General features: G+C 46.7%; 1 protein-coding gene across 1 annotated transcript in view; it reads right to left on the reverse strand.

Annotated features, from left to right (window-relative positions):
- The window catches only part of GRAMD1B (GRAM domain containing 1B), a gene marked incomplete at its 3' end in the record, with an annotated part of 29,118 nt that extends 19,786 nt beyond the window's left edge, over positions 1-9,332 (reverse strand). Inside the window, exons 1-2 of the mRNA XM_010157688.1 lie at positions 9,129-9,332; positions 1,849-1,869 (exon numbers count right to left, since the gene is read on the reverse strand). Of these exons, the coding sequence (XP_010155990.1) occupies positions 1,849-1,869; positions 9,129-9,242 (135 nt within the window). The remainder of the gene's footprint in view (positions 1-1,848; positions 1,870-9,128) is intronic.
- Positions 9,333-11,296: the final 1,964 nt, after the last annotated feature.

The following is an 11,296-nucleotide window of genomic DNA, read 5'->3' on the forward strand; positions in this document are numbered from 1 at the left end:
GGTCACCCCTTTTCTCCCACTTCTCTATCTAGTACGGATGTCAATCCCAAAAAGCACTGGTAGGATCAAAAGGAGAACACACAAGGCGAGAGAAGTTGGTAGCATCTTAAGGAAAAAGTAGAGAAAAAGGAATCCAGGAGAGGGAAAAGGAAGGGTTCCAACTGGCAAAGAGGGATACAGTGCTACAAGGACAAAAAGACCAGTTAAAAGCAGCAAAACTTGAGGCCATCTTAGAAAACCGGCATTCTGACCACCGATGCTCTGGGGATCTTTGAGGTCCATGTGCTCTTTGAGGCAAGCACTAGATTTTTGGTTTGTGCCTGGCACCTGGGGCTGATGAACTGGCACAAGAACAATGTGGAGGGTGTTTGCTCTGAGCATGGCGAGGTTTATGCGAACCGAAAGTGGGGGAAAGCGAGCGAAGGAAACTCCAAGGCTTTGCGAAGGGGAGCCTCCACAGATTCATTTCTAGAGCTGCCCTCAGTGGGGAGAAGAACAGAAGAATCAGAATAGTCCAAATGGCAGAAAAGTCCTGTCTGGAAGGAGTTGGCAAAGAAGGGAAACTGGATCAAGGAGACACATTAGCACATTTTGAATTGTAATAACACTGCCAAGTAGGACTGACTGCCTTCCTGGAGTTTGCAGCCCATCCGCATTTCCACATTGCTGCTTTTATCTGGCCAGAATGTCTCTACTAACTAGAATATGGTTTTGTTTTCTAAAGGAAAATAACTGGAGGGGGGGGGTGAAACCACAAAAAATGCAGCCAGTGCTTACTCTCCGGATGTACTGTCTCTCATGCTGAAAATATATGGAGGAAAAACAAGAGAACAGAAAGATAAGATAGAGAGGACATGAAAACACACGAGACCCACAGAAGCAGACCACAGCAAAGCATCATGCAGCAGGGTACGGACCTCAGCAGCTACAGTCAGAAGCAGCTCTTGCGTATAGCAAAAGTCACCTTTAGCCACGGCCACAAATCCATTTTTGCAGCAGCCTGGCTGGGCCCGTGCATCTGCCCAAACTGCCTCACTCCACGCTCCTCCATCTGCCACTTCTCCACCAGTTTGGCCTAGGGTGGCTTAAAATTCATTCTTAATGCCATCGCCTCTACGCTTCTCTCTGCTTCCGAGATCACGTCTTTTCCCACCCTCACTACTATCCTGGTGCCGATTGCATACAGCAAGTAGTAAAATCTGCCTCTGGTGACTCTGCCAAGTCTGACCACACTGCACCAGCCCAAATCACTGGTTCTTATGTCTTAGGCTGCAGGAAGGCAGGAGTGGCTGCTGCGTATCCCTACAAAATCACGGTACTGCTGGCATTTACTTTAGAGCACTCGGGGTGGGGGTTCAACCGTGCAAAGCTGACACCGAGAGTGGAACTTTGCACACCACCAGCTTTGTACCAAAAACGCTGCCACTCGCGCTTGCAGAAGGAAAATGAGATCAAGGCAGAAGCAATAGGTGGTTTGTGTTTCTGTGGGGTCAACAGAAAATAACTCCTCTCTCGCCCCACAGCGCCCCTGAGAGATGCAAAGGGTTTGCAGGGTGGCAGCTCTGTTTGTCGCCACATCAAGACCAACTCTGCTGAGAAACTGCAAGGTACAGGATGTGGAGGTCATCAGAAGAGCGCCTGAAAAGACAAAGCTTTTGCTCTCTGTCGCTGGCATCCTCGCCCTCAGGATGTCAGTCCTCCTTTGCCAGGTCTGAGCCATTTCCCTCTCCTCTTTTTGGAAGTGGTCAGCATGCCGCAGTGCTGCTGCAAAGCCCCTTTGCACCTTCCCCCCCACCCCAGGCCCCCAGCCCATATTCACCCAGGGACAAGAGAAACTGGAGTACTTACATTATACCAACTCTGGCTTTTCTGTAAGAACAAAATAAAAGAGAAGCATTAGTTAGCACAGAGATCTTAGGATCAAAAAGAAAGCTGGACAGAGAAACTAGATCCAATCTGGTTTGTACAATTAGTGAAAGTGGGATTAAACAGAAGATTTTAATGGATTTCACAGTGTGGTCTGACACGGTTATTTCCAGTTACAGGAACAAAGAGCAAACCCAGCAGCACAAGTCCGTAATAGGAAACAGTTCAGGCGAAGGTGTGCACGTCCGCGTGCACGCATGAACCCGTGCGCGCGTGCTGCAACCATTTTTGCAGACCGGCAGCGCCCACAAGCAACGGAGGAGCTATTCACAGTCACGGCCAGCCACTCCTCTTAGAGGCTTCCTTCTACCATGTCTGCTGGCTAAGGTTGCAAAAATCACATTGCGTTGAGCGGACCCTGTGCAAATAAGCCCTCGAAGAACGGCCAGGAGGCAGGGAGACAGTTTTACTCACAAAAGCCATCAGCCACTGGCTGGTTTTAGTGGCAAAACTTTCCATAGTATTTTAAATTTTAAAAGGGAGACACATACAGAGCCAGGAAAACTGCTGAAGAAAATCACTAGAAAAGCTAAGAAAAAAAAAAAAAAGGCTGTTTGGGGTGAGGGTTTTTTTTTTTTCCTCAGATTTTCAGTGCAGTTTTTGCATCATCTGTGTATGTGATTTTTTTGTCCTTATCACGGCATTTCGGATGGTTTGAGAGGACAGGCCACATGTCACACTGGAGCGTATGAAAAAGCTAGCTCAGCTTGGAAAGAAACGCTTGGCAACTTTCAGCTGGAACTGAGATTTATCTGCAGAGAGAGAGGAAGAAACAAGCTTCACACTCCCACTCCAGTCAGGTTGGCTTTCCAGCGTCCGGACACTGAGCAGGACTGGCATAAAGTACATGCATCCCCCGTTTTAGGGTGGATTTACCTCAGGGTAATGAAGCCCAGGGGTACTGTAGCCTTTCACCATAGTGGTGGCCGGCTACGGGGCATATTGCCAGGCACGTCACAAGCGGTGCCCGTCCCCCTCTCCCAACCAGCAATGGCACGTCTACATTACACTTGGGGCTGTTGAGTCTAACAGACAAGGACAGAAGCAATATTGCACTGCGCTTCTCTCTTTGAACTCATCTTGCTTCTGACCTTCGACTAGGAGTATTTTTCACAGCTTTACCCAGTCTGGAGTATGAAGGAAAACATGCTGTTCTCCAACTTGTAACAGAGCCTGTGGAAGCTTCACTCTGAGAGGTAAGTTCATATTCACAGAAACACAGAAACTGCCCGCACTGGGATAGCCCACGGTGGGGCCAACAATGCGCAGGATGCTTACCACAGGAACAAAAGCGCAAAGGGTTAATGAGATCAGATGGGACCAGAGATTTCTATGAAGACATGAGGTTGCTTACACTGTTGCTTACACTAGACCTCCCCGCTTTCAGTTTCCTATGCTCCCTATATGCCACTCCCATAGTCAACCTTACTGGCACCTGGATTTCATTCATGGAGCCAACATTTCTGAAGGACCCCTTGCAACCTTCGGCATTTCTGCCAGTTTCACTGGACTGGTCTCTCATAAAATACCCCACAATAACACAGTATATGCCACAGGGCAAAATGTGTTTGACATTCCGAGGAGGAACACCCCTAAGGCCTTTCCCCAAATCCTGGGGAAGGGATACAAATTGGAGAACTGAATGCACAGTATGGCTCATCAACTAACCAGGGCAATTTCCTCTTGCTTCCTACACTTTTCCATACTTGGCCATACCCTCCATTCATAAAGGCTCTGGCTGAAGTCATCCTTCTCGGCAAGTAGGACATGGAAAAAGACCTTATGCAATTCAGCCTATACTAAAAAAAATGGAGGAATTAATCCATGTACACACCACCTTGTCCTCAGGAGCACGGGGCCTAAGATGGGAGTGATATTCCTGCAGATTTGTTTTACCATCTGTCTGCCTTAATGAGCAAAAAGCGTAACTCAGAAATTCCTGGGGAAAAAATTTCATAATCAAACTATAATTGGCATTGACTAAACAGAGGCACTGCTGTCACTGTGTCTCCTAAATCAGGGTGCACATGTTGTGGTGTCAGCACACTGCAACATGATTTCATTCCCTTCTGCTGCATTAATTGCAGTAACGCTTTCTCACATTTGAATTTCCTCAAGCGTGGCTCCTCTGTAAAGGATCTCTGCAGCTCCTTCTTTCTTAATCTCTTCCACACAATCATACTGACATCCAAGCTTCATCCTTTGCCTTCACCAAGTGTTCTAAACACGAGGAGATTCCTTCCCCTTAACTCCTGTTTTGCAGGTTGAACAGACTACACAAAGTCCAAAGGGAAAGGAGACTTAGTGCTTAAATCTATCCTCACTTTTATTTACCTTTTTTTAACTCGCTGAGAGGCAGAATATAGGGGGATGTGAACTGGCAAAATCAAGAGACGGTATAATGGAGGGGAAAAAGAAAGAAAAAGGAAAAACATATTCTTACTTTGAGCAGGTTAAGTCTGTCATACTGGAAAAAGAAACCATAAGCATTAGAACTGAAAAGAGAAAATAAATAAGTAACAGAGGAATGGAGTTGCACACAGAAGTGGAAAAGATTGAACCGATTTGCAGAGACGATGCTATAGGAGCAGATACCAGAGTTCATAGTTACATGGTGGCTGTAACAAGGAAGAACTCAGGAGAACTTGAGGAAGGTGAAAAATGGGGTGTTTTCTCTGAGCCTTTCATTAACACAGTGTTGCCTCTACACCTTCATGGGGGATGATGGTATCTTTGCATATACTGCTATGGAAGATTACAGCTTTACAGTGCAGATGGGAAGCAGCGGATCACGCATATAAAGTTCAGAAGTTTCCACCTTTCAGCATTCCTGGGAGCAGGATCACAACTCACTCCTACACACTGTTGCTCCCAGGGGTATGGAAACCTTTTGCCACGTGAATGACAGGCCACAGAGCTCTGGAAGTATCCCTAAGTCCATTTTACAACTGGGGAAACAGAGGCACAGAACCAGGGTGAGGGCAGAGCTCAGATGGATTCCAGAGCCCTTTCTCCTGTCCTGTGTACTTCCAAAATATACACTAGTGACCTGGCTTCTAAATGGCCGTGGCCAAATAACTCAATAAAACTGATTCCGAAATCCCACACCTCAGTCCAAAACGACCAGAAATTCATGACCTACTATCTAACGGGGGACTACACCACCCAGTGGGAGGGGTAAATGAGAAGACACAGCCCAGCTCTTCTCATAACCGTTCACTGAAAGGATAAGGTGCCACAGTCATAAGCTGCAGTAAGGGAAATTCTGCTTGGAGAGAAGGAAGAAGCCAGTTTGCAACAAGAGTGGTTAAGCACTGGAGCAGGGGCACGACGAGGCTGTGGGATCTCCAGTCTTGGAGGTTTACAAAACGTGCCTTGCCAAGACTTTAGACCAACCCGATCTAACCACATCAGCCCTGCTTTGCGCAGAGGCTTGGACTAGGGACCTTCCGAGATCCCTTCTGACCTAAACTCATCTACAGTCTCCTGGGCCTACATCAAAATTCATGGTTTCCCCTAACCTGATACTTATCCTCAGCATTATTACCTATAGGAAGAATCTGAAGGATTTGCCATGGAGAGGAAATCACTTTTATCCTTGGGCAAGAGCAAAAGAATTAAAAATGTGTATTTCATTGTTGGCTGCTAGCAAAAAGGGGTTTTTTGCCGAGTTCAGAAAACTGTTCCAGAAGCAGCAGTGCTTGCCAGTAAAAGCCTGTGTCTGATGCAGGCCTATAGGTGGTTTGGTCCATGCCAAGCTGGTGGACAGCATGGAAAAGTAAGCGCCATAAAAGATGTCCTACAGATGTAATCCAGTGCTTAAAAACTCCTGGTGAAGCACTCCCTCTGATGGCAACACTGCAGCACGACAATTAACACAACAGACAAAAGAGGGCAAGGGACGCCAAGCAGATCTGTCAGCAATTGTATAAACACAGCATCAAACTCATGGGCTCAAGCTGTTTCGTTTCATTAGCGAGACAGGTTGGAAAATCAGACCATTCCTCTTGCAGGAGACGGGTGAGGAGAGGACAAGAGGCTGAAAAAAGAGATTTTAAGGTCTTTGTCTTTAAGTTCTTTGTTCCTAACCTCTCCCTTTCTTGAACAGACACCATCATCATCTGTGGGGGGAATCAGGGGGCTCATTACGCCTGGGATTCCTCACTTGTGCCAGCACAGAAAAGAGATTCAGCCTTCACACTGCTCTAGGCTCGCCTGGTGCACAGATCGTGGGTGAGCAAGGCAGGAGGCTCTGACACAGGCTGGTGGAGGTCATGCCCGGGATCCCCTTCCCTCTGTTCATCTGTTTCCTCGCACTAGAACTCACCCGAGGTCCACTTCCCTCTTGTTTCTCTAATGCTCTTAAAAGTTGTTGGGTTTTTTCTCCCAGAAAAGCGTGGGGCTGGCTTCAAGCACATCACAGCACCACTATGCATACATTTTACACATACAACACTCCCTACCGACGTTCTTCCCACCAGTCCCTCTCCTAACACAGCTCTCCACAGCTTAGGCAAAGCACCTCCAGCCCACCATAGCCTGGCCATAACCTCTCCTGACCCACACAAGGAGCCCTTTCAGGACTCTGCCACTGCAGACCTGCATTTCCCATAGAAACAACTCACCCCAGACACTAGTCCCACGGTCCTCCTTTGTAGTTATCCAAGCTACAGTTACCAAGCACAAGACAATCTGTCTACAAAATGAGATGAAGAAGCTTCCAGCAGACACCAGCAACCATGCAAGGTCAGGCTGGTTGCAAGAGGCATTACAACCAACGAAAAACAGTAAGCCAGCTCCCCTGATCTCTGAGAACTTGCCTAGAATGAAATGTAAGGCACCAACTGGCCAAGACATTGTTTCCGTGGACCATCAAGCCATCCAACTCACTCTGGTTTTAAGATGTGGAAATGCTGACAGCCTGGCACTTTGTCCAATAACCATCCCATCTGCGTTTCTGGTTTTTACACTCTTCTGAGGGTAGCCCAGAGATGTGACATCAAATCTCAAATGAGTTTATCTCCAATCCAAGCACCCACAGAGGGATCTTCTACTTAGCACCTTTCAGAGCGAGCCCATGAATTCTCACAATTCATTTGGGACAGGTCTGTTGTACCAGTTTAAGCTGGGTTCATTTGAAATCACTGATCTTTTAATATTTACATCACACAGGAAAGCGTGCAATTTGCATCACACAGTAAGCTGAGATCACTGGCCAAAAAACTACTGTTCATCATAAAAAGCAGCCAAGAAGTTACAGAGATCAGCTTCTTGTAGGAAGAGAGGAGAGAGAAGGGATTATGGTACTGTTCAGCCTACCAGAGCCAGCAGATTTCTCCCTGGCAAAGACATCAGCTCACTTCAAGGGAGAGGAAAGCAAACCTCACAACAAAGGCTAAAATTAGTTGGAAGTAATTGAAGGAGTGTGATGAACAGGCCAGTTCTCACACCGTGTGGGCAAATATTAATGAGATCCCAGTGATATAAGTGAAACCAGCTTCTCAGCTACAGGCACGGGGCTGAGCTCTTGCTGACATTCTCGCAGCCGCACCAGGAGAATGCCTTACTGGGGTCACCGCTCAGTACCACGGGGGGTGTTTCTGAGTGATGAGACAACTCTACAGTGGGGGACAGGAGAGAAAAAAGAAGGCTTACTTTGGAGAGGCGCTTGTGTGACTTAATCGGAGAGAAAGCATGCAGGAATGAAAAGAGAGAAATTAAGGAAAAGAAGAAAAATTACCTCGCAAATCAAGAGAGGGCAAACCCACAAACCCAGCAGAAAGCATTATATCCCCTCCCTTCCTTGTGAAAAGCACCATGAATAACAGTCAAGCTTAGGTAGTCACCGTGCTGGTAAAAATCACGCTCCCGTGGCCTTAAATCAGAGCACTTAATGGGCCAGGGCAAGGCAACTCATCTCTGCAACTCCCCCTGACCAAGGACGCTGGTCCCTGACAGAGTGTCCCCCGGCTGGCCCCAAAGACAGCGTGCCCTGCACCCTGTCTCCCATCTGCGTGGCTTTCCTCTGGGGACAGGCTGCCTGTACCACAACGCAGAAGGGTGTCATCTGGTCTTGCCGCCCCGAGGTGCTGTTTGGGGGTTACTGTGTGCACAGGAAGCAACTCTGACCTCAATGGCAACCTCAGAGCTGACAGGTCTCATGCGATTTCATCTTGAAGAAAAGCCTTCACCACCTCTTCTGAACTCACACACTCCCCTCTTAGTGCTGGGAAATCAGTCCAGTGAATGCAAGCCAGCAAATCTTGTTTCCTTTGCTCACTGTGACCTCAAAGTGGAGCGGATGAAGACTTCTTGCGTGCGTGACACAATCCAGCAATAAATCGGGCAATGATCTAACAACTCTTTTCACACAATCCACACAGAGTTAGTTATGCCTGTGACACTGTGAGGTTATTCAGGCTGAAATATTTCACTTAGAAAATCTGGAAAAACACGACTGCTCCTAACAGCTAACTATCCTGTAATACACCACTGACATTAGGGTTATAATCAAAGGTTATGTTTGGCTCCCGAGGTCCTCGGGTGTGTTCCACCAGGTTCCACTGCTCACAGAAAATCAAGAGTCCCCAAACCTGAAACCTTCTTCATCAGTACAGCAAAGACAAGGCTGTTTCTCATAAAGTCAAAAGCCACAATACCTTTCTAGGGAAAATATCATCTACCCTGACCAAGAGAGTCATCATATTTCACTGATAGGAGGCAATGTGCAGAGACAAACTGATTCTGTGCAACTTGAACCTCATCTCAACACGGGGCTTAGACAGGACTTGAAGAATGCATGGGCCCTTCACAGGCCGTGTGCACAGAGGAACCTTTATTTGTTCCAAGACCCTTCACATTAAAAAGTATTTGCAAGAGCTGATTTTCAAGGTCTTTCTCAAAACCACAGAGCCTCCCAAGGAAACAGTGCCTTGACCGCAAAAAGCTCAGCCTACGCAAGCCGTTACAGAACCGCAGTACAATCCATCAGCTGGACTCACGTCGCTGAAGGGACAGAGTTGTGAAGTCTGACCTATGCAAATGGCTCCCAGTTAGAAGAATTGTTAGATGTATGATGGGGGAAGAAGGAGGAAAGTTAGCCAGAGGAAAAAAAGCACAGACAAAGCCAGTGTACCGCATCAGAGAGTTCAGAACTGGGGACACGTGCACATCTTGACCGAAGTCATTGGCTCGCTCCTCACCTTGGAGTTCTTGGCCCCACTGCGGCCTGACTGAGAAGAACAGCTACGCTGTACACCCTGCTCCGGCGTGGAAGGGGATTTGTCTGACGAGTGGTCCGAGCCTTTTTCCACCATGGCGTCTCCTTGGGAGTCCTGCGGTGTCGGGGACCGGGAGCGTTTGCGCAGGATCGGAGAGCAGGCAGGCGTGCTGCGGTTTGAGTTACTGGCAGTACTGCAGAAAGAAGGAAAGAGCAGGGTTAATAAGCTGCAGCCCAAACAGAAAACAACTGCACCCATTCCCTGAGGTGGAGCATTACCCTCAGATTTCTCCACTAGTAGAGCGGACAAATCCAGCTTCCTGAAGCAATGCACCGAGGCCACACTTTGGAGTTACGTCCCCAGTAAAATTAGGGTGTAAATAGTTACCATTTACCAGTGGGAATACCTACGAGAATGAACTCATTCTCTCCCGCCAGCTCAGAGTTTAAAATGATGATTCGAAAACCTAAACTTGCACTCAAGAATGAGGGAGATGTCAGTGTTCTCGATACAGTCCCGCTCCGTCCCTCCTTTATTTTATTTCAGTCATTGTAGCTATTCTCAACAGGATGCACAAAAATGGAATCGGATCTTTTAGGAAACACTCCACTAAAGATCATCAGAAACGATGGGGCACTGGGAGGGCAGTCACGATACAATGCAGTCGTCATTTCCTGTGTCACATCATCCTTTCCCACACCAGAAAGAGCTGGGCATGAAAATGTTTTGCTGTAACATAAAAGCTTTCATGATTTTAAACATGTTTCCCCTTCATAACAGGGAAAAGCAAGATCATTCAGAGATTTATAGAAACTCTGAAACATTTATGGTAATGGAAATTCTCGTCCTGTATCTTCAGCAAGTGTCCTAGCGCCTACACCAGAAAGCCAGTTACATATGTATTTACACAGAACAAGGAAACACAGATTTCCTCACTGTTCCTTTTCTTTTTATGCTTCTTTTTCCTGCCAGACCCTTCCAACTACCCCACACTACCTCCATTTTTCCCTACGTAACCCATTTCCTTCAGCAGTCCAATCTCTTTATGACCAGCCCAAACATCTTTGAGGCCTTTCCAGCTGGTACTGTTCAGCGCCACAGCTAGCGGGTTACGGTGGATCCTGGCCTGATCCAAGGATGAAGTCTGTGCTTCGTCATGCTGAGTTGTCACGGTCCCCTGCTACCTTCTGAGCATTAGAAAGCAATCCACATCTGAGCGACGGAAGAGCAGGCAATGGAAAAAGGATAAGGAATTAAAACTGTAAGGGACTGAATTAAAGAACCTACTGCAATAAAATTCCTAAGGGCTGTAATTTAAACCCAATTATATATAGCAAACTGAAGTTTGCTTCTTACCGTGGGATGTATAGTGAGGTAGTTAAAATGGATCATTTGCTTTCTGAAAATTTAGGAACTTGAATGCATGCCCAAGGTTTCATTAATTCTCAGATAAAAATCATCTCCACCTCTTCCCTCTGAAGATACCAAAAATGTTTGTAAAACGTTAGCTAGCAGATGGGGTAGATAATGTAATATGCTCCTCCACTGGCTTCAGGCTTAGTGCTGGATGAACTGGTCTCATAAATTCCCCTCTGTTTGCTCACCCCTTGTGTTAACGCACAAGCAATGAAACTTTCCCTAAACAACCTGCAGCAAGCCTACAACAAACATTAACAGAATCACGTCACACTCATACAAGAAACGAGCGTGCAATTGGCAGGAACAGTGGCGTGGCACTTCCCGGAAAACCCTTAAAAGGTGTTTTCAGAATATAAAGTGTTGAAATTCATATGCATAATGAACTGGCTAGAGATAATGGGTTTGCAAAACGTTCTGTAAGCAGGAAGATGGATTAAATCTTACATATTTCTACCTAGCAGACTGAGAACCACATAGATGTGGAATAATAAAAAGCTGCTTGTCCAAATGCCACCTAAACCCTAAGTTAGCTCCAGTGTGAAGAGCAGCAGAGTAATTCCCCTGCCTTAGCTTATTTCTTCACATCATGAGTTCACACCTAACGATGGATCCTGGATATGCCAACAGCATACTGTGTCCTCCCTTGTCAAGGCACAGGTATACGGAATACTCACTACACCTACAGCACCAGCTGTAGCAACATTCAAGCTTTAATCCTTCCAAATCATATT

The sequence above is a fragment of the Eurypyga helias genome, unplaced genomic scaffold (assembly GCF_000690775.1).
Source record: "Eurypyga helias isolate BGI_N326 unplaced genomic scaffold, ASM69077v1 scaffold36568, whole genome shotgun sequence".
In the NCBI taxonomy this organism is placed as follows: domain Eukaryota; kingdom Metazoa; phylum Chordata; class Aves; order Eurypygiformes; family Eurypygidae; genus Eurypyga; species Eurypyga helias.